Source organism: Triplophysa dalaica, chromosome 1 (genome assembly GCF_015846415.1).
Source record: "Triplophysa dalaica isolate WHDGS20190420 chromosome 1, ASM1584641v1, whole genome shotgun sequence".
NCBI lineage: Eukaryota > Metazoa > Chordata > Actinopteri > Cypriniformes > Nemacheilidae > Triplophysa > Triplophysa dalaica.
The window spans coordinates 9185758-9210244 of NC_079542.1; the positions used below are offsets into that span (position 1 = coordinate 9185758).

Below are 24487 nucleotides of genomic sequence, written 5' to 3' on the forward strand. Positions count from 1 at the left end.
AGCAATACAAACACTGACGGTTAGGAGACTATTGAAGCCAGTTCTGGGTCGGGACATGGATGTGATTCAAGAACCTAAATGACCATATTTTTATTTACAGTTTCTCACAGCCAAACAAACATGACAAAAACTGTAGTTTGAGGTCATGTATTACAAAAGAGATGCAGAATGGTACTTAGGAAGTTTGTGTTATTTAGTGTCTATATTTTTTAAATGCATATTAAATGGAAATTAAATGGAAACTCGTGGATTTGGTCAATCCCAGTTTGATAACAGGATCCTTAACCGCATAACCACATGCAAAGTTTATCACACCAAAGTCTGCATCTGCGACAAAAAAAATCGTGCCAAGCCCGACAGAAGAGGTTATTTAAGAGCGTGTAAGCACGTGGGAGCTCTGCTTCACCAAAACATCCATCCACGGCGCTTCAGACCAATCTCGCGATGACACGTGCATCTCTCACTCAGCCGTATGGTGAGAGTTTTCCAGCTCTCGCGAGACCTTAACAGTTTCCCACGCCTGTTGTTGTGGTGTCTGCCCTTTTCTTTCACTCACCCTGCCCCCCCCTCCTGTTCTCGTCACCCGCCCCCTTTCTCTCTCTCCCTCGCTCCTGCGATCTCCAGTCTGCTTCTGTTGTCTCGGCGGCTAGTAAGGCTCTGGGAGAGCGGATCTCGCGAGTCTTGGAGTTTTGGTGAGAGTTTGTGGAAGATGGCGCCTGTTGTGACAGGGTAAGTCTGAGATTCTGAACTGCTGCAGCTCCAGGAGTTCTACTGCTTTCATACACTATAACATCATTTAACGGATTTGACGCAAACATTGCGGGTTTCTTTTGCATTGTAAATGTCTACTGCCTTTATACGTTCAACTCCAGTGCCGAGCTTGTTATTATCTCATGTATTGCGTGTGTGTTTGTTTTATAATTTAAGTGCTCCTCTCTCGTGCGCGTGTGTTGAGTCCATCTCGGTGCGTCTGCACGGGGAGTCGAGGGCCAGCCCCAGACCGTTTATCCTGTATTTGTTAACCATACAACACGCCGTATTATAATGGTAAACTTTGAAACCCCAAATGAACAGTTTAGTAACCTCCAGTGGTGGATGCCCGACACATGGTATAATAAATGCACGTTTATGATCATAATGCACAGTACAGTCGCTTTGTCTCAGGCTTGGGATCATTTGGGATTGGAGTAAAACACCTCCCCTCTCAAAGTGTGCTTTTGTCGTGGTGTCGTTGGTCAGACGAATTTTGTCGGTTGTCCGTATCACGCGTTTGTTCTCGTTTGTGAAGTGTTGTTTACCAAACACAGCCTCTGGCTCTCCAGTCGCCCTCTCGGTGCAGACGAATTATTATTTAATGGCAAGTGCAACTAAGGACATCGTGGCTGGAAACAGCGTTTACTGACCACGAAACGGAACCTGTGCGATTGAATCTTTCGCAGGGCAGGGTTTTGATGTTGCCAGATCACGATGTTATTTTGAATGAATTTCGAGACGACCGTTTCTTGTGAAATGATAAGTTACCCACTAAACCCTTACGAAAATGCAACATGGTTTTTACTACATTACTACAAATGACGGTGATGTAAATGATGTTCAGTCCACCAAAATCATGGTCACTATTGTTCTAATAAAACGGTGTTTAATGTCCCTGAGGGAAGTCTGCGCGAGGTGCGTTTCTGTAGAAAGATTGTGCACGTGGTCACTGCGTGCAATGTTTATTAAAGCGATTTTGGTTGAATTTGTACACGTGTAGACAGCGTTTTTGGTAGCTTTCTTCATCTTTACAAACAGCCAAGTAGGTGACAGACACCCCCTGGCTGGGTTTTTTCTTCGTTATTTTGGCGAGGGGCGGAGGTAACGGCAGACTGTTTGTTTGGGTGGGGGGCTTTCCAGCGGACCTGAACTGCCGCCGTTTTGACAGGGAAGCCAACGACTGGTTGACTGGCCACCTGTCCTGCTGATGTTCACCAAATGAAATTAGAGACAGAAGGATTGTTAGCATGAGAGAGGATATCATAACGTTTCGAGCATGGCTGGGGTTTTACAGTTGAGTGCACAGTCTTTTGTGTGGTCCCGTTGCACAACTGTTTGACCTGATAAAGCCTGGGCTTCTCATGTACAGCTGGTGATAGCCTGATGACCGACGGTCTGGGGGTTACAAATGCCCTCTAACCCATAGTGACCCTCAAACACTTACTACCCACTCCATACTAAAGATGCATTGGGTCACACAAACAAGCAATGCCTGTTCAAAGAGATGTAGGGGTGACCCTTTCAATTCAACATTGTGCACTTGAACGGAGTTCTTTTGGAGAAGTCAGCCTACTGTTATGTACACTGTAAATTGATCACCATGGTAGCAACAAGAATGTGTCATAAAGTTTCACTTCACAATGGCTTGATGTTTGTCACCTGAAGTAATTGCCATCTCATAAGTTCCTTCAGCAATAGGCTGGAGAACAGGAATAATTTAGCCCAAAATTGTTATTTATTATTATATAAATGATTTGCTCACCCTTTTGGCATTTCAAACCTGTAAGACTTTCTTTCTTGCGCAAACGCAAAAGAAGATATTCTGAAGAATGTTGGTAGCTAAACAACGACGGTTCCCATTCACTTTTATTATATGGACACAAAACCAGTTCATGTCAATTGGTTCGGTTGTTCGGTTACCAGCATTCTTCATAATATCATACTGGTTTGAAGAAGAGGGTGAGTAAACGATGACAGAAGTTTCATTTTTGGGTGAACTATCCATATAACTTTCCATCCTATAAAAAATCTTCACTCTTCAAAATAAATGTGCTCCAAAAGACGGAGCCTTTAACATCAGAAGAACCTTTCTGTTTCACAAAAGGTTGTTTCTGGCAAAAAAAGGTTAGAAAGAGATGGTTCTTTAAAGAACCTTTGACTGAAGGGTTCTTTGTGGAACCAAAAATGGTTCTTCTATGGCATCGCTGTGAAGAACATTTTTTATCACCTTGATTTTTAAGAATGTTGGGAACATGATTTATTCAGATCAGTAATACACTCTAAAAAGTGCTTCAAGATGCCATAGAAGAACCATTTTGACTTAATGGTTCCATGAAGAAACCTTAACATCCGTAGAACCTCACAAAACGTTCTTTGTAGTGGAAAAATGTCTTCAGATTATAAAAATAGTAAGAAAGATTTTTTTTTGTAAAGGCATCACTGTGAAGACACAATAAGACACAATAAAAACACAATAACATAATAAAAATCATGGTTTATCTCATTCTGGAACCAAACCTTTCATGTGTATGTCTAAGGAACAGAATGATCGCTAGTGTGGAAAAACTCCTTGAGTGATGAAATCACCTTAAGCACTATGCAGCCTGTATCATGCACCAGGGATGGAGCTTTTATTTATCCCTACGCCATCCAATTTCTCCCGCTATTAATTTTTGCCAAAGCATATGTGATGTGGACCTGGAGTGCAGTTTAATCGTAGCCGTGTGGTGTATAATGACACAATAAAGCCTGTCTGCTTGGGACAATGCAAGGTGTGTGCCTTGATAAACAGGTAGGTGTGCGTGTGTGAAAGAACTGTTCCCTAGGGCCGTCTCTCCTTCCCAAATACCTATTATGCAGGCAAGAAGCTCTTCTAGGGACAGAGACAGTATAAAGGTTAAAAGTAAAGAGCGGAGGTGTATTCAGTGACCCGCCTCAAGACAAAGCACATCGTGTATAGAATAAAGGATAGCATGCATGCGGTCTCATTCGCTTGCCCTTGCTTTCTGTCTTTTGGTTAAGCAAAGGTAAACCATTAAAGACGGGGTTGTTTCTACCATCGCAGATGCTTTTCTCACCTTTATTCAGAAAATTGCTTCATCATTAATGTGGTTTAACCTGCGACCATAAAAAATGGTTGTTAGTTAACATTCTGCGTATGAGGAGTAGAAAAAAGGAAGTTCTCTGCTCAGTGTAATAAAGTCGCCTGTTGCATCATTTTTATGTCAGACCTCTGTGACACGGCTCACACTTACACATTTATAGGTCTGAAATGTGACTTTGAGGTGGATAGGGCTGGTGAGGCTTTTTTTTACAGCCCCAAAAGGAGCTTAGAGAACAAAATGATACATTTCCAAGTAATTCAGCTTGGCTCAGGCTTTGCACGGCACCCCCATCATTCTGGTCCATTGATATGAGTTGCATTCACTAACTGTTAGGCTTATATGGGATATGAAGATTGTGGAAAAAGATTTTCTGTCATTTTAAATTAAACTTTGTAAATGTTTCAGACCATCGGAACATTCTTTCTTGATCGACTGGTCAGTTGACTACTGATATATCATTTGTAGGGGCTTATCTGCTTGCCAAAAAGGGTCTTGATTTCATTGGCGAGCTCATGCTAGGGGAGCAAGAAATGTCGTTTACTTGCGTGAGTTTGGAATGTTTTAAACGGTCTTAGCTTTTCTTCAGGGATCAAATTGCCATTATCACACCGAGCCAAATAAGAAGTTATATTGACAAAAAATGTTGCGGTTTTGTGAAAAACTGTTAAAAGAAACCCAGATCCTTCGTTGTGTTTGATTTGGCATGTCTTCTGTATGAGGTAAAGAGAGGCTGAGAGTGCAAAGTGTTTGTGGTGCCCTTTAATTCTTGAGTTTCCTCATTCTTGCTCTGGCCGGGTTGTTGTGATTACAGCATAGCCAAGGGAACTTCACCGTCAGCATTTTTTTTCATCCAGGATGTTTCATTCAGAAAACATGGAAGTGATCTCTTTCGCCTGTTTCATTCTCCTGTTCTAACTAGAAATCAAATTGACAAATTCTTGTAATCATGTTTCTGTACAAACATAATCATTTTAGAGATCATGAATTAGGTAAAACTGTATGGATGTCATGGGACGTATTATATTTTAAAACCCCAACTAACTAAACAGAAAAAACTCAGATTTTCTATGACAGGAAAATAGCTCCACATTGATTAATTGTTTGCTTTGGTTTGGCGACGGGCCTCAGTGTTATGGAGTGATGGGTTGACAGTGTTTACTCTCGAAGATCCTGCTGAGTTTTTAAGATTGTGCCCTGTAATTGACGACATTGACTTGTCGTTGATGCGTTTCAGAGTCCTTAAATGTGTTTTACAGATGAAAGAAGAATATTTCTTAGAGATGTATCATGTTCGCTGGTTGGTTTCGATAATTGGCAGTCAGGATAAAAAATCTAACCGATTTCGAAAACTAATGAAACTAAAAGGAGTATGATGACCTCTTGAACTTGTTTTCAACTTCTGTAATGATGTACTTCCTCTTGCTCATTTTACATTGACAAGAAAAGGTGACAATCTAAAGAACTGGTGACTCACACAAAGTCTGAATGCTTTATGGAAGGCCTCGAGCATCACTGTTTTACTTTTAAACATCAGAATATGCATTTCTTTTTTCTCTTCCCTTTTTTCTCTTTCTAGTTTTCTTTAAATGTTCATGCATCTTGCACAGACATGGTTCAAGGTTCAAACCCTTATTGTTATTTTTGATTTAATCTGATGTAAGTGACGTGAGCTCAGCAAATCAGTGACATGGTAATGCATTACAAACTTGATGTATGGGACATGAGTAATAAAAGTGTGGAACGTTCGTTCCAACATGCACAAATCTAATTTGATAATGGTAAATGGAAATGAGGTAACATAATGCTTTGGCAAAGCATTGACAAACTGATCAAATGTGGACATTTCTTTGTTTCAGTATTATTCGGGTCTTTCTTGGTCAGAGATGAGTATACGGTTACTTGCATTTCTCCAGTACAAATCTGTTACGTTGCTAAGATCTGCTCCTGTGGGATCTGAGCTGGAAGCTCCTGGACACCTTTAAGTCATCAGAACAGGAATGACAAAACAAGGTCTGGATTAGGGGTGGGCGATCTAGAAAAAAATTCAAATCACGATTTTTTCAAGAAAGATCACGATTCACGATTTTATCGCGGTTCTTCTTCAAGTTGGTTTTAAGACTATTTTGCAAATTAAAGGGGCTTCAATACAGCCAAACTAAGTCCCCATATAAAAATATACTCTTTACAATTTATATTTTGAAGAATATTTTAATCAAGTTAATATTTAATGCAAGTGCAAGACCATAAATCAGCTGTTAGAAAAAACTTTACATTTTGAATTTTGTTTTTCATCTTGTTGCGGCACTCGGAGTAAAGCTGTGGAATGGGCGTGGAGGATAAATATTTTTGGCTGGGTATTTCGTAACGTGGATCTACGACTTTGAGCAGTTTTTTAAAGCCCTCATTTTCCACAGTCTTTATGGGAATCATGTCTTTGGCCAGGTAAAATGCGACCGCGTCAGTGACATCTTTCCAGCGCTTGTTCATTCTGTCATACGGATACGTGTTTTTTTCTCTCAAATGGTTCTTTCGCTAAAGTCGTTGTTTAATCCCTTTAGTTTCCGTATGCTTGGTTGTACCTGATTTACTCGCGTGGGATCCCTTTATAATTTGACTGTCGGCATACTCTTTCAGTCCCTTTTATTTTGAGGTGGTTAAAAAGGTTCGTTGTGTTGCAAATAACTGTTGTTTGGGCCGTGTCAGTTGGGGAAAACCCAAACCATTTCAATATTACTGATGTAGAATTTTTTTTAGGGACCAAGTCCTCCGTTTTCCCTCCATCTTCACTGACCGCGTCACTTAATCTTACTGAATTCACAAGCAACGTATACGAGCTTGTTAACATGGCGCAATCTATCGCAAGTATGTTGACGAATTCTATAGAACAGCACTATATAGGACGATTTAACGATTTTCCCGAAAAAGTGGATCGTGCAGTCATTTTAATCGTTCGCGATCTAATATCGTCATATCGCACACCCCTAGTCTGGATGATCTTGCATGAGTCATCATTTCTTCAAAAATGTCACCTTTGCTTGACAGTGTCAAATGGGCCAGGAAGTGCGTTGTAAGTAAATTGAACGCAAGTTCAAGAGGTCATCCTCCATCTTTAAATACAATCTCTTGGTTTGAATCATAAGAGCACCTTAATCTTATGTTGTGTTTGATTTATTTCCTTAGGTCAAACATGTGATCTTGCAAATTTAAATAAAAAAGACAAAATGACTTTCTATTTTGATCGATCGTGTCAGGGAGGAGTAATGTCTACATGGTGTTAGTGACTAATACAAATGTGGACTCTCCCTTTTCAGAGCTCCATCATGTTTGAAGGTTTCTTGAAGTCAGCCGGTATGACTAAAATCTTACATCACTGTATGAGTAATTTTATTTCACAGTAAGATTATATATTGTGATATGACTTTTCTTTTGCAGTTTTTAACATGTTTGTTTACATAACCTATACTGCCAGAGAGTGAAATGCTTCTAAATAAAAGTAATCCAATTGTTTTGTATCATATTATTTATTTTTGAACTAGATGTACACAAAATAAAATGAGATTAATTATAAAAATCTTTATCAAGTTTGGCATTCGTGGAAATAGGCTACTGCTTTATATACCATTTTATAAAACAAAAGACTCAAGACCTAACACATTATATTTCTGATGTTTCCCTCATACCTAAAACTTAAATCGCACATTCACTAATATTTGACACGTCTCTTGTACCATCTTATGATAAATACAGTCCATGACAGAAAGTGAATATGACAGAAAGTCAAATACTGAAAGAGGAACAAGGAGTAGTGCTGAATGTGTGTGTGTGTTTCCTCAGTTGAGATAGAGCCACGCATAGAGAAACCAGACAGTGAGTTAGAGCTGACTTGTGTGGGCAGCACATCACCACCTTCCTCTCTATTAGACCTCGTAACCCCTCACCCAGCACAGAGAAGTGAGCTGAAGGTCACGAGAGGTGTTTGAAGTTTTTCTTTTCGTTTTACTCATTGTCTGTCAGTGGAAAAAATCATTGTCTTGTGCGGCACAGCCTACAGATGAGCTTGATTATTTGAAGTGTTTGCAGAACTGGTTTGATGTCATTGGTACATGGGGATTGGGTGTGGGTGATGGAGTGGGTTTTGTGCTTGTGGTCACCCTTACCAGCCTTGAACACCCCTTTTTGATTTCTTAATTTTTGTATTTCACCAACTTGCATCTTGAAGGTCAGTATTAACCATCAAAGCATTTTAGGTGGAAATTCATTGTGACCCAAGACTGATATGACACAAGTGTTCTTTTTTCTCTCTCGTGTGGATTAGTTCTGGTCGAAGCTTGAACTCTACCAAACAGTAAAGGGATGTTTTTTTCCTCCACTGGTGTGTCTAGAATGAACTAAAACTGTACACACGCAGAGATGAGTGTGTTCGTGCGCACGCATGAGCTTTAACGATTGTTTAGGCATACGGCCAACTGCAAAACGGCTCTCCAGAAAGTCCCATATGGAGCTTCTACGGGCTCTGCTTGATGTTGGAAGTGGTCAGATGGAGTAGGTTTTCTTTGACTCTTTCCCTGTCATTAAAATATCCCCATGTCAAAGAAAAAGCTGCCGTTGTGAGCTCAGCCATATGCGTCTTGCCTAAGTTGACCAAACTTAGCCCAACCTAACAACCAAACCAGAGCTACCCACCCCGTCCCTCTTCCAAAGTGCCCCTCCCTTGTGCTATTGGCAGGGGCATTTAAGGGCATTAGGGCTTCGTCTCAGTACCCTTCTCTCAAAATAGAACCCTGCGTATGAAGGGTTTGGATGCTAACCGCCGTTACTTTGATTATGTAACATCTTGTTTTGACAATTTGGCAACACGTACCAGATTTTTTTTTTCTGTTTTATTGTAGTTGTTATTAATATTTTGAATTAGCTTTTATTTTTAGATTTTCAGTTTAGTTTTAGTTTTTTATTTTTGCAATTAAAATATGAACATGTTTTTAAGGCAATTTTGTTTTGTGGTTTTCATTTTATTATTTTGTTTATTGTTTAAATTGCTATACAAGATTGCTTTATTTTTTATAGCATTTTAAGCCCTTTAATCTACTCCAGCCCCAAATGACGATTACGTTTTAGGGTGGGGGCTATAGCAGAATGGCATTTCATAATAATTGTATTTTTTTGTGTACAATTCACAAGTTCATACTAAATCACCACCTTGTTAAATAGTCACGTTTAAGTGACATCACTAAGAGGAAACCTCTTCAGTGTTGCCCTCAGGATTCTTCAAAACATAGATTCATCAGATAACCCACATGTCCTGTCAAATTGATATTATGCTGTCACGCCACTTGCCAGACTACCCACTTTGAGACAGCCTTGCCCAGTCAAAACAGCATTAAGTTAATGAACAGGTCCAGTCAAAGAGAACTTTATTCCTGTACATATGGAGTGCCTGAAGAAAAGCATATGGTCGGCTATGTCTCACTGATTGTCAGTCATTCAATTTTACCACACTTAACCCTTTTTCAGGTCTTTCCCCTTTTCTGTCATTTCCTGACTCTCTCATTCAGTCTTTGGTTTCATCTGGCATTTTTTCTAGTACTTTATGCATAATCCAGGTTTCCTCAGAGGCTTTGGCATCAGGGAGGCTTGTGAGAATGTTTGTTCAGAGTCTCGTATCCTCACTAATGTGATGCTTGGCTCCTGTGCCGACACATGTTGGCACAGCTCAGGCCTCTCCCTTCGCTACGAGTCGCACAGAACGTTTCTGTGTTACATTCGAGTATATGGAGCTCATACTGAATGATTTAAGAAAAGCCCTCGGCTCTCTGTTAGATGCTGTCAAGAGGTCAGCATAATTCGGTAATTTGTGGTTACCGCTAACTTGACTCAGATGGCTTCCGCTAGTTAATATCTTTCAGCTTTTTTTCGTGTTACGACTTGTTTTTTGGTAGAAAGGAAATCAAAGCCTCAATTGAGCGTTAACTAACTGCTCGCTCATGGCTGACTCTGTTAACAGTAAATTAATTCCGAATGAAATCATGGTTGGTGCCGCTATAAAAGGTAAGTTAATCCATATGTTCAAACTGACTTTAAGTTGATCTTCATAGTGGAAGCAGCTTGCGGACACCGAATGTAGATGATTCAGAACATGCTGAGCTGATTCGAGCTAATGGTTTGCCTTTGGGCTGTGGTACACCACTGGCATCATGCATCAGCCTCAGTATTATTTATTTCAGGGCTCTGCATTGAATTATAGCGGCATGCGCGTTCAATTGGAAAAGAATGAAAATGAGACGAGATTGTATGTAAACGTTTAATGTATTGCCAGGTTTTTGATGTCATTTACAAGCTATAGTGTGGCAACTTAATGGGTGTCAAATCTCTATAGATGGGATTGTTTGCCTCTGGTCCTGTCGGGACATGAGATTGTATGTAGGCAGAGCTGTGGTGTTACTATTGTTGCTGTGACTTCAGGAAGATGGTATTTCTCAGTAAGTAGTCATTGTAAATGTAGTCGCGAGGTTCAGGTCTCAGAAATCTATCTGGCTGCCTCGCAGGCACTTTATGACAGACGGGACACACACATACGTACTCCCCCAGATATAGGGAACATCAAATTTAAAAGATGAATCCCTATTTTGGTATTTGGTAATTAGTTTGCTTTTTTTGGATGTTGACAAGTTTCCTTATACTGTAACTCTAAACGTCTACACATGTAGAGATGATAATGTTGATGATTTACCTTGGATTCGAGCAAGAGTGCAGGCTGCGTTGTATTTCAGCGTTGCAGGTGGAATCGGGGGTGGCAGGTCAATGGTAATCCACGGTTTCCTCAAAATAGTCTGTTTGCAAGCAGCAGAAAGCCTTCTGCATGCAACACGCGTACAGTAAACCCAAATTTAATTTACTCTATTGCGCATAATAGCACCAAATGAATAAAACGCAATATATTGATTGTTCTGTTTTCTGTCGTGCGCAGTGCACATTTTTGATGACGTAAGACGAACGCAAACGCACCAGGGTTCGACAGAATCAAGTTGAGTCTGAAACCAAACCAACGCTGTGGGGGGCGCCGGGAACAATCGCACTCGGGTTTGGACCGCAGCAAACCACACATTAATCTGAAAATGCCCTAAAAGAATGAGGTCACCCAATAATGAATTCTGTCATGATTTACTCACCCTAATCAAATTTTTTACCTGTATGACATTTTTTCTCCTGAGGAACACAACAGGAGGTAATTTAATGATTATTCAGTTCTGCACACCTTTTTGCTGACGCTCTTGAGTGCTTTATTGAGCATTAAAGTGGATATGTGTGTATGAATGACGCAAGGGTGTGTTAATGATGACAGATTTTCATTTTTTGAGTAAACCTTCTTAAAGGGATAGTTCACAAAAATGTAAAGACTTCTTTCATACCAGTTAGGGCTGTGAAAGGACTATTTGCTACTAATCGTATGCAAAATAAAAGTTTCCTTTTATATATGTATGTGTACTGTGTGTAATAATTATGTATATAATTTCATCTGGCTCAGTGCTTGGAGTATGGCACTAGCAATGCCAAGGTCATGGGTTCGATCCCAGGGAATTGCACTTAGTCAGAAAGAAATGTATAATACAATGAAAAGTAAGTCGCTTTGGATAAAAGCATCTGACAAACGCAAAAGAAAATATTAACAATTTGTTAGCAACCATACATCACTGACCTCCATTGACTTCCATTGTACACACCATATCTTCGTTTGTTACAGAAGAAACAGTGTCATATACATGTCTTTAATGGCATGATGGTGAGTAAATGATGACAGAATTGTTCATTTGGATGAACTATCCCTCTGAGTCTTTGAAGCATTGATGCATACAAATTGACACTTTTTACGGTCGTTTACATCTTTAAATGCATGTCTTTTGACTTATTTCTTCTAGCATAACATCAGTACTTTTTTCCTGAGCTTTGCGTGTCCTGCTGTGAAAACAGCAGCGGTAACTGTGGATCTCTCAGTTAAAGAATGCCAGAGGCATTGAAATGGTATCTGCGCTTTTAATCCTCTCCATTCTGTGTTTGATGAAGTCATTGCCTGCAGCCCTGAAGCTACCCAAAGAGTTGTGCAGTTGGTGGTTCAAACAGGGAGATGAGCACAAGATACACGTCTATAGTCCTTTATCATAGTTTCTTTGGATTTTTTAGGATGTTTACTGTTATCTATTCACTTTTGTAACTATCTTGTACTGTTCTTGTACCTTGACTGCGTCATTCAGACACAAAATCGATCTTATCCCATTAGGGGATACAACGTACAGTCTCTGTCTAAAGATGATGGCTAGATTTTTTTGGGTTTTCAGTAACTGATTTTAATATCATTCAAGAACAACACAGAAATGAAATTATAAACCTTTTCAGGGCCAAACACAATAGCTGAAAAGATGCTTATATATTTCAATGTTAGTTCATCTGTAGTTTTGATGTTAGGATGGTACTTCAAAACACTTGATGCTTACATGAAGTTATATTAGCCTAGCCTATTAAAAGACTTTCAAATTAACTTATTATCCATTCCAGTGGCCGATGAAACTGCCTCCCATGCCTTTTCTTTAGCATTCATGTCTTTATAAAAACAGTCCTGGTTGTCATATATCAATTTGTATTTCTCTACCTCAATAATTAACCGCATGTCATCGATCGTGTAGCCGCCTTGTCCTTTCTGGACCACCTGCTTGTCACTATCTGCATAGAAGCACCTTCCTCACGCAATCTGAAACACAAATTGTGGTACACAACATTTAAACGTATTGTTTTATTAAACAAATAACATAAATAAAATGTATGGTAAAATTACTGCAATTCTGTGTCAAATCGTGTTCATTTTTAGCATGACACCTACAATTAATGCTATCACTTTAAAACAGTCAGTGCTGTACAGCAAAAATAGACTTAAGTAAAAGTATTGCATTAGTAAAGGAGCCTATATAGTTATTTTTTAACATGAAGTTATATTTTAAACAAATTTTTTAAAACAAATTTTAAGTGTGATATGCTGTCGAAAGTGCTACTTTTATAATGTGTAAATCTCTGTATTAATTTATTGTGACCTGAAAAAGGTGATTTTACACAGTTAAATCTCTGTGATTTCCGCGATGTCGAAACAGTGAAGGAATAGCGCAGGCGCGATGCGGCTTTTTCAATATGTCATCTGCTTGTTTTGCGTGAATGTGAATGAGCTGCACGATTGAACTTTTTACTACACATGCGTGTAGTACGCTGTTTTAAAAGCACACTCTGTTTGCAGCGACCCGTCAAAATAAAAGTCGGATTAACGTGAACATCCAGATTAAAAACACTGTATTGTATAATTACGTTTACTATAGTAAATTGTAGTATTCTATTAGTAAACTAATTGACTACATGAACACCACAGTATATTTACTCTTATTTACTAAACTACTATTTTCCATAGTAAGGTTCAAAAACACTATTGTATCTTCTAAATGAGGATTTTTACTGCAGTTATACATAATAATTTTACTGGAAAAATATATATAATTATTGTATTTTATTGTATAAAAAATGGAAAACACAGAATTAAGAAAACTTAAAACAGAACAAGGGAACTTCGGAAAAACAAATGATATAAATGTCCTTTGTCAGTTACCGGGCTATTTATATGATAAACTACACACACATATATATTTTTGTGTAAGTTTGTCTTCTAAAACTTTTATACTTGTGCTGCAACTGTTTGGCCTGTGTTACAAAACTTTAAACCTCTGTTGCACCAGTGCTACATGCAAAACAGTAAACGTGTGCTGTTAGTCAGAGGCAGTGTTTTAATGCATTTCTAGTTTCACATCTTACATTTCACCGTCTGTAGATTCAGTTGGTCAAGGATTCTCATTTCCCATTTCTGTCAGTGTGGCGTGTGGTTTGTAAGAGACGAGGGAAAAATACTCAGCTGTCATTCAAGCTGTCATGGGGCTGTCCACAAAACATTCGAATTTTACTCTTTCGGTGTGTCATTGGACATCATTTGGGTGTTCTGCATCTTTTGAAGAAGTACGCTAGGCATGTGATAGAAACAGACCAACGTTTGAGTGCCAGTGTAGTATGTGTCAAGGTATCTTTGACTTTTTGGTTCCTACAAACTAATCATTGTATTGCAAAACCTGAATCAAAGACTATAGCTTTTCTAGATATAAGATGTTCAAAATTGGAATTTATGGAAAAAGTGTTTTTAGCACAATTTGAGTTTACAAAACCCAAAAATGTTGATAAAGTTTATGGTAATAAAATAGCTATTTTACATGTTAATGAACAGAAAGTTGCAACCGACTTTAATATTGTGACATTTTCGAGTGAAAAAGCAAAGCTTGTATTTATTCCACTAATTGGAATAGTAATGGGGTGTTAACAATGTAAAAAAATGTCAGGTTTGATTTCATGTGGTCTTTGAAGATATCAGTCTTCCCCCATCAAAACAGATCAAGAATTGATCAAAACCTTTTTTGACTGAAATCGCAATTATGGCTGCCGTGTGCAGACTTTCTCTGTAGGCCTTCGATAACGATTATTCAAAATGTTCTATTTGTGTGTTCCCAAGAAGAAATTATAATATAACACTGAGTTCATACCAAACTCGAATTAAGCGTTTTGTGCGAGTCAATGCAAAGAGGTGTATAGACGCGAACTCGCATCAGAAGGTGTGTGTGTCAATCTTCTTATTATGCTAATGTAAAAATATTTGTAATTTTCATCACTCTCGTGAAAATAACAAACTTTTCCCGCAAGTTATAAAGAGCGTGGAACCTGATTGATCAGGTTTGGTCTGAACCCAGAATAAGGGTTCGGAATAACATCTGTGCAAATAAAGTGTCAGTCTTAAGATCTTGACAGAACTAGTCTTTAAAACAAACTGAGATTTTAAAGAAATTATATCTGGCTTGCACTAAAGTAGTTTGTCAGACATTTTTAAACAGTGTTTCGATCTATCAAAAAATAAAGTAAATTACTAAGATCTTGGACTGAGATTGTTTTTTTGTATTGGTGCTGGCGGTCAATTATCGCTTTCCTGTCTCAAACTACAGCTTTGCACACATCCATCATGTTACATTGAAATCTCCTGTCGCCTGCAGTGTCTAAATTAAAATCCCCACCGAGGAGTGATGTACTTTGTATTGATGTAAAAAAAATACCCTCCCTTCTGCTCCAGCTGATGAAAGCATTACATCATTCACACTTCCTTTTGGAAAAGAGTCAATATGTCTTTTTAACTACTTAATAAAGGCTTTAAGCTGGTCAGACTCAGCATCTACGGGACTCTAGGAGATTTGCAAAGTTATTGACCTCTCCATAAATTAAATCTGACCCTCCGCCAGAAACCATCAAAATAATGTAAAGTGCATACTCTGTAAACATACAAGCCACTCCTTTGTTTGCTGTTATGAAATATAGGTCAGCGTTGTGCTTATCTGTGCAGGTTAAGAAATGAATTCTTGAATCACTCTTATTTAAATACAAAGCGTAAGCGAATTTTGCCACCAACACAAGAAACGCGACTGTGACACATCATGCAGGTTTGTCTTAGCTATAGCACAAAAGCGAGAGTGATATTTCTTTGGTTTGCTCGACCTTGAGTAATAAAGGAACCTTTCCTTGTGTACTGTCATGGAAAAGACAGAAGTGAAAGGAACGGAAGGACAAAGGGAAGGAAGCAAAAATGGATAACATGCAGAAAAACAGATTCTGACAGCATTTCCTTTTCCTCTATTGAGCTCCACTCGTAGGCGTTTAAAAGGCGAAATGTCACCCCAACATTCTCCTTTGACATTTTTAAGTGTTTTTTTATGGCACTGCTTGAATCTCCATCTCCTTCCCGAAACGCCCTGCTTATTAAATGTTCATCATGCATGCCTTTTTTCAGTCCAATTAGGTATTTTGTAAAAACATAGTTAAGTTCTCCTTCATTTATATTGAATGTATGCGCCTGGCCCGAAGTTAGCTCCGGTCTTAGTTTTTTTGGCGGTCTGGCTAGGCTGATGGCTAATAATTTAACTATTTATATTTTAATCAATTTATGTAAATATGCATTTATATTAATATAATTGTATTAAATAATCAATTTGTTGAATTTTGTTGCTTGTTGCTTGTACCGTCTATATTAAACAAGAAGGCAAACCAAGGACAACTTGACTGAATATATTAAATTTTTTAAAGAAAAACAAGTGAAAATTGTCGTCCTACACCTCAAAATAACAGGACGGGTTTGAAACAACACAGGAGGTGACAGATTTCTCCTGTTCCTTTAACACTATTTTGCTATAATCTGGTTTTCTGTTGTTGCAGTGCTTCACAGGCCTGCGGTCATCATCTCTCAAGGGAATCTACTTGAAAGCTGAAGTGATTTAAGCTGGTAGTCATCGCGGACAGTTCTCAGTTATTGTCTTGGTTCTGAAGTGTGTGAAGGTCTTAGCTGTGAGATAGTCCCAAGAGAATGGACACAAAAACAGCCGTGGGTTGAGTCGAAGATAGCTGGAGAGAACTATCGTACTGTATGAGCTCACTGAATAAATAGGATAAGACTCCAGTTGAAATATTTGCACTTTTCTAATCATTCGTTTGGGACAAACCGAAAAAAAACAATTTCCTCATGACAGCATTGAAATGGAAAAGCCCATTGCTTGTGTCATATTCTTACTGCCTCATATCTTCCTCGGGATCAAATGAACGCACTGTTAATATGCTCCAAAACAATACAATCGGGGCGTTGTATCGTTGTGTATTCTGATTAGCTCATGAGGCGTGTCGAATGATTGGTGGTTTAAAAATCAAGCAAACTGTAATAGTGTTTGTTTTTTCCGTCTCGGGTTTAAATCTTACATTCATTGAATCACATTTCTGAACGTTCTCACATTTTACTTATCTCTTTACGAAGGGTTCAAGGAAATGCTGGTGGCTTTTCGTGGAAATTGTTTCTCTCATATCTCTCTCACCCTGTCATCGCAAACTCGCTTTTTCCTTTTTGTTCTCTTGTGATGTTTTCACAATGTCTCGACATGTGACTGTATATAGATTTGATAGACTTCCATGTGCTTCATGTTTGGCCTTGTAACCAATTACAATATTTTCGGCTTGTATAAGAGATGGTGACGTCTTTTTGTAGAATCTGGATAACCCGATGGATTATGTGCACTTCTTTTAATGACTAATTGCGTGAACGCTCAATTTCCATGTGTTTTCGTAGATCCTCAAATTCACAAAAATGTCAAGTAGGCCTTGTTACATGCCAGTATTGCGAATGACACATTTATTTTAGTTTCTTGGTTTAAAAGCTCTCTAAAGGTCTGATTCTTCCACTGGTGATGCATAAAAAGAACTCATTTACGTGTGTACGAAGCATTCAGTTCTTTATGCGTTTGAAGTGGAGAGTTGTGAAAGGGAACAACTGCATTTTTCCGTCTGTGTAATTGCTTTTTCACAAGTATTTCAAAAACCATGAATTCTCTAGAAGTACGACTGAACAAAACCGTGTTGACAAAATGCAGATCTTTGGGCTGATTTACAACCTCGTTTGAGAGGCGAGAAACATTTCAGCTAAAGCGGAATTTACATCTTTTTGTAGATTTGGATGCAAATTTAGGTCAAGAAAACAAAATCACCTGTACTTCCAGTTCTTATCTATATGCATGCAACCAAATCAAAGTGGACCGTGTTTACTTTCGGAGTTCACATTGTTGTACATGTTTCAACAATGCAGATGAAGAAATGGTTGTTTGTTAGTTATCTTTTATCAAAATGCAATTTCTAGCTTTCTAGCATGCAGACTGTTGGGTATTGTTTTTATGTGCTTTCGTGCTTACATGAACTGTTGGTTTTAAAATCGTAATTTTTGTTGGAGTAAAACAAAATAAAGACATTTTGCATGAATGCCAGACTTGGTTATTTCAGTTTGCTTGCAGTTCTCTGAATAAATATGAACTGATCAAGTTAGAAATGCCTTTCAGCTCAAAATCACATCCCAAAAATATAAAGGACATCTCAGATAATATACTACATTATTGTAATCACAATTGCAGTGATGTAAAATTACTCATTCTGTAAAATAAGATTTTGGTCACACACTGCCCAAGTATAGGGTTTATCCACAATCTTCTGCAAACTTGCATTCAATTCTGGCTGTGTTATGCTATAAATTTTATGTTGATTTAAATCTAAAAAATTGTGCTTGCTGGACATCTCAACCTCACTTACTGTTGCACATTGGGTTTGGTGGATGTTCTGTAGCTCTTGAGTGATCCACAAAAGGCATCATCGCTGTCAAAATGTAATGGATGTAATGTAAATGATGGTTTGATCTGTGATGGTGTGCTAAAGAGATCCAGGATTGATGGTTGGATGCTGTGATGCAGGCTGAAATGGCTCTCTGATTGTGGGGTATGTGTGGTAGCAGCGTGTGCTTAAAGCGAGCTGGTAGCCATTATCCTCTCAAACATCAGCACTTCACTGTGGGAACCTTATTGATCTACAGCTCTATAATTATTCTACTAGCACTCGTCCCTGCTCTCCACTACACACACACACACACACACACACTCTCTCCTTTGCCATCTTTTGTTTAATCTTTCTGCTAAACCCCTGATCCTCTTGCTTGCCTTTTTCTTTCTCATTTAATTGCTTTTTTGTCGCTTTCTTATCTTCTTCTTCGCCTCCACACATGCTTTGCCTGTTTCCCTAATTTCAAACCTCTCTCTATCTCTATCTTATCCATCTTATCCCCTCCCTTTTTTTCAAGCATTCCCTCGCTCAGGGTTAAATGACCTTTTGTGTTCCACCAGACGCAAGAACAAGCTGTATTGTTTTTTGTCTGCAAGAAAATAAGACAGCTAGTTTCTCTTATTATGTATCACAAAAGAACGATTGTCAAGTCAAGGATATGCATATTCTGTCAAGTTGTGACTTGAGTTCACAGGTACACTCTTGCACTACATATTTATTCCTCTCTTGAAATCTCTTGACTGTAACACTTCATAATTATTGGTGTTTTAATTGAATCAGCTATTGGGACGGCTACAATCCCCCTAAAAACTAGCACACAATATGTGTTATATTGTTTTATTACTTTTAACTCAAACTTGTGTTTTCCTTTTTATTTTTTTGAACATAAACACAATGACTCATGTGTTAAACACACAAAAAATGTCTGAATGTATAAAATGTCTGTAAATGGGCAATTCCATGAAAATGTCCACCTAACCATGAAAAAAATCATTTTTTTTAACCAAAGGTTTTACTATACCAGCACAGATATCAACATTTGGTGGTTTAAATATCCACATGAGGTCTCTCTTCAAGTTTTAAAGCATTTGTTTTATTTTTAGAGCATGATTTTTCATAGTCAGGTATGTGGCATTTTCAGTATTGTTACATCCATAACGCTACGTATTCCTCATGAATGGACACATGAAAATGAAAATAAAGTTACTATTTTATGTTCTGTGATGAGGCATCCATTCTCCCTTTGTTGGGTAGAATTGCTTAAGATTTGAGCATTTTAATCCACAGAAATCCTACAAAGTTTATCACATCCCAAAAACGTGTCCTTTTTTTCGTCACATCCATAACGCATGTTTATTTCCCTTTTCTTAAATAGAAAATTTGTTCATAGACAGATATTTTTCTGATGTTGTAACAAATGTTGTTCGTGAATCACAAACATAACGCAAAATGTCACATCATTACGCTGGAATTGCCCAAATGCAGATCTCGGCTTTATTTGGAATGTCTACATAAGGTTAATGACATGTAGTTGCCCCATGCTGAAGATTAGTGTCCCGTCTCGGTCTGTGGTGGTCTTCTCTGGTCTATTTGCAGGAGTTGCTTGACTTAAATCTAGATCTTCCTGTAGCTCCCTCAGGTTCAGTGTGGCTGGAAGCTTCTCCACATTGATTTTTCTTCTATTTTAAACCCTTCACAGTCACTGTCTCCTCTTGGCTTTAGCCTCAAGGCGGATGTCGGTTTAGCACACACTCCTGGGACCAACAGCATCATGCAGAAATGCCACAGATGTGAACCTCAGCATTGCACCTTTGTTTACATTTATGTTATCATTTAAGTGATGTTTTTATCCAAAGCTAATTAGAGTGCCTTTAAGGTATACATTTGTTCCTTGTTTACTAAAAAAAAGTCATGAAATGCTGTAAATTACAAAAAATTTTGGTATTTTCCCGTTACAATCTGCTTGTTAAGTCTGAGGTTACGCGCCACTTCTTTCGGGTCCAATTGTTCTACCAGATGTCAAAGGCAAACAAACAATGCAAATATACACTAGCAGTGTGCTGTAAAGCTACTGATAAATGACTGTCTTAAACTTTATCTCCATAGCAAAATCCCAGATGGCCAGACAGCGATACATTTTGTTTTATGATCTTCTAAAATATTGGTGTCTGGGATACTGTGAGACTGAAGACTGTAGTGTACACTATGAGTTTATAAAAGCTTAAATTGTGATGCACGATAAATTATCGGCCATATCGGTATCGGACGATAAATGGTCATTTTAAATGTTATCGTATCAGCAGATAAAAAATTTAGGCCGATTTATTACACCCAATAAATTGAGAATCATTTCCTCTGGTTGAACCACTTCAGCGGCACGCTGTTCACAGTTAAAATCCACAACAGTACTTACTGCTATTAGCAAAACATTGTTTATGTAGTAAGTAGATATTTATGAATGTGTAAATTATGGGAACAAAAGCATATTGTTTGAAGCCGACTACTGCCTGTTAGACTTTTAAATAGTTTAGGCTATTGAGAACACCTTTCTGGGTGTCTATAATTTCTCTAATTTGCTTATTAAATGAACATTACACCAGAAAAAGTTATTATTTAAAAGTTAAAGGATAATTAATTTGTGTAAAGTAGGCTTGGTACATGATTGTCAGGTGAAAAGAATTTTCAGTCACAGAAAATGTTATATTATTATTAACATACTGTATATCGGACAATATATCGGTTAATGGATTCCAATTTTGAAGAATTATCGGTTATCGTTTTCGGCCAGAATTTACATATCGGTGCATCCCTAAGCTTAAATGTGTGATATGAATAAATAGTACTCATAAATGGTTGCTGAGATGTTAGTCTTACTTGAAAAGAGGAAAATTGGACCCAGAAATGGTTTAAACGACTTACAAAGACTGTCTTTTTCTCCAAATACAGTAAAATTCTCATTGACATAATTACAAAATTTACATTGACTTTGTTCCAAAAATAAAAAAGCCAGATAACTTTAAAAATAGATGGCCCGTGTCATTATAATATATAATAATTAATACCAATATATTTATATTTTCATATTCATTTTTTTACTTGTGCCCGGTTTCACAGACAAGGTTTAAGGCTAATCCCAGACTAAAATGAATGTTTGACCAGTCTTAACTGAAAATAACTCTTCTAAAACATCTTACAGTGTGTCCTTACCTTGTTCTGTCCTTCGGATGAGACGATGAGACCTGTCTCCCTGCGGTCATTAAAGATCCCAAGGCACATCTCGTAAAGAGTAGGGATGTAACCCCGGTGTCTTGGCCAGATTCCTTCTTCTGGCCCATGTCAATCATGGCCTCCTGATGATTGATTATGATTTTAAAGCGCTTTGGGTGTACAGCAATACAAAATAAAGTGCTATAAAAACGCCTCATTCATTCATTCATCTCAGCGCCATTGTATTTTATCAAGATGCACACCAGTGATGTTTTTTACTAGGGCATTTTTATAAAAGTAACTTTAATATCCTAATTTAACTAAGGGTTAGTCCAGGCTTAAGCTATACCCTGTCTGTGTAACCGGGCCTTAATGTGATTGTTCACCCAAAAATAAAAATTCTGTGATCATTTACTCATCCTCTTGACATTTCAAACATCTTGTTAACCGAACAGCAGAGCCACTTATTCACTTTCAGGGACACAAAACCAATGCAAGTGAATGGGTGCCGGCTAACAACATTCTTCAAAACTCTTTTTTTTGTGGTTTGCAGAAGAAAGAAAGTCATACTGGTTTGAAATGACAAATGGATGAGTAAATGATGACCGTTCGGATGAACTCAAACTTTAATAGTCTTGACTTGCACCGTCAACACTAATTGAAACTTTAGCACACATTACTTAACCGACGTCACACAAAAATACACAAGAACACAGACTTTTTTAATGGTTATGGCAACTATATTCAATACAGAATGTAAAAGAACACTATCTGTTGTTCTGAATATGAGTTTTTCATAGTTTGTGTCGTGGTATTGCTTAAAAAGAATTGGCAGCAGCACCAATATCGTCTTGGCTAATGTAGTAATTTGGTTAGATCAAGTAATAACAGTTGCAATGTCTCCGTAGTAACGGCCTGAAACAGATGGGGTCATGATAGATTCAGGTTCTCTCGAAATGAGGCAACGGTTTTCATTTGCCATCTGATGTCACGAGCATTAGCGAAACCCATCTAATCAATGTTCCACATTACTGTACTGTGATGATGTGTCACTCTACAATTTACTGTGACATTTAGAAGAAACAAGACTTCATCTGCCTGACATGAAATATCACGTCTGTGACAGCCGACACATTGGGCTTTTTAGGAGTGTTGTTTATGTGTTGCGGTTCTGACTGGGATATTATTACTATAAAGGAATGATTTGGGTTCAAAAACAAGGTTGTGACATGCTGAAGCATTTTAAATGGTTTAAAAGCAGAAAAAGATGTTTAGTGATGATTTATAATAATAATAAAAACAAAAATAAATAAATATGCATGATTAAATAGATTTAGAATAATTTAGTTAATGTTTATAATAATATAATCAAATGATTGCTAAAGTTAATAACAATGACTGCTAAAGTTAATAACAATGACTGTATATTTTTCAATGGAAGCAATCATTTTCAATGATTTACATATAAAATACGTCTGAAAAACATAAAATATGTTGCGTTCTGTTCTGAATATCAATGCAAATATTGTGTCATCTTTACTGAATTACGTCCACTGACAGAACTTATCAAAAATATGTTTTGCACAAATAATGTTAGTATCTGATTCTGTTACACTGTCTCATGTAAACAACTGGTATTTAAGTTATAAGGCTATGCTTCAAAACAAAGTATTTTAACGTCTGTCCCAATGCAGTGTAGTCTTGCATAGGTGCATTACAATGTCAATAGAGATTATCTCGTGTTGAACCCAGAGCATTCCTTTTAAAACCCTTCAAAGGAAAGAAATGCATGTTTGCAGCAGGTTTGACTGCTCTGCTTTTATAATTAGTCTGGTGGATGTAATCTGAATGGGAATGTGTCACAGTTCGGTCACCTGTGTGTGTGTTTGTACACACGGTCACGTAAGTGACTCCCACAAGGTCAGTGCAACAGCTGCAGGCATTCCGCACGCGAATGCTGGCCAGTTGTGCACGTTTGCTTGTCGCAGCACTTTAGAGCGTGTGAATGTGTTTTCCCACTGTTGAATGATGGGAAACGGCCTGCGTATGTTTCTGCTGAGGCAGTCAATAATGCACAGGTGCACCGTCAAGTGTGCATGTAAAATAATGTTGTTGTTTATGTTGTGGTCGATCTTCTGCTAAATTGTTTATCTCTTTTCACAGGAAGTTCGGGGAGCGCCCTCAACCACAGCGCCTGACGAGGTACGATCATCACCTTCACATGCTAATAACAAACAGGCTAGCTCTAAATTTGAGGTCGATGTGTAGTGAGTTTTTGTAATTTTCCTATGAGAAAACAAAAAAGCCGCAGATTAGACTTTTGAAGCTTTCAATTTTTCCCCCAATGTGCATATCTCTATTGTGCTAAATAAAAGTGACTGGAACAACAAGCAATATGATATGATGTTATATCAATATCATATACTATAATACACCAATATTAGGATTTTTACTCTTTATAGTTAGTCGAAGCTGTGTTAAATGTCTAACGTTTACTTTGGCGGTTTGTGCATTGACAGTACATTCATGACTTTGGCTCTTCTGGATTCGCATGTGCACAAAAATTGTGCTTGATTTCTTTTCACCCACAAATTTCATATATACTATTTCAAATACTAACACATTCGTTTTTTTTTTATAAAAATGGTCATTCCTACCAGTAGATCAGCCTCTACAAATAAAGCATTATTGTCTTAATTTTTTCCTAAATGAATGACTTCCTTGGTAGTGCAGATCACGCAAATCTTTCTTTTTGGCGGGTGTCCTTGTAGTCCGTGATGAATAAGTTTGATCTTTGGCTGAATTATGTTTTTTTAAATGAGCAGTCTGAAAATAAAAGTGCTTTTGGCCTAGAACAGTCCTGAGTCTTCCCTGAGGTTTGGTTTTCGGCCTGGAGTTTTTCCCTTACTGACAGTTTCTTTTTATCACTCTTCTGACTGTTTTCTCTCAGGCTCTTGCTATAGTTCTCTCACTTTTTCTGTTTACATAAGTCTCCCACCATTTTTTTTATTGTTTAATGACATTTTCTGTATTTTTGAAGTTTAGCTCCTTTAAACTATTAACTCATATTTGATAACAAACCAGTGAGCCTCCACTATGTCTTTTAGTTTAATTTGGGCAAAACGTTTTGTGACTCAAACTGGCATTTATTTGTATTATTATTTTGCTAA

General features: G+C 37.8%; 1 protein-coding gene across 1 annotated transcript in view; it reads left to right on the top strand.

The window, feature by feature from the left end:
• Positions 1–600: 600 nt before the first annotated feature.
• The window catches only part of rbpjb (recombination signal binding protein for immunoglobulin kappa J region b), a 43768-nt gene continuing 19881 nt past the window's right edge, over positions 601–24487 (top strand). The window contains 2 exon segments of the mRNA XM_056749455.1: positions 601–729; positions 23481–23519. Coding sequence (XP_056605433.1) covers positions 710–729; positions 23481–23519 — 59 coding nt within the window. The 5' untranslated portion in view covers positions 601–709.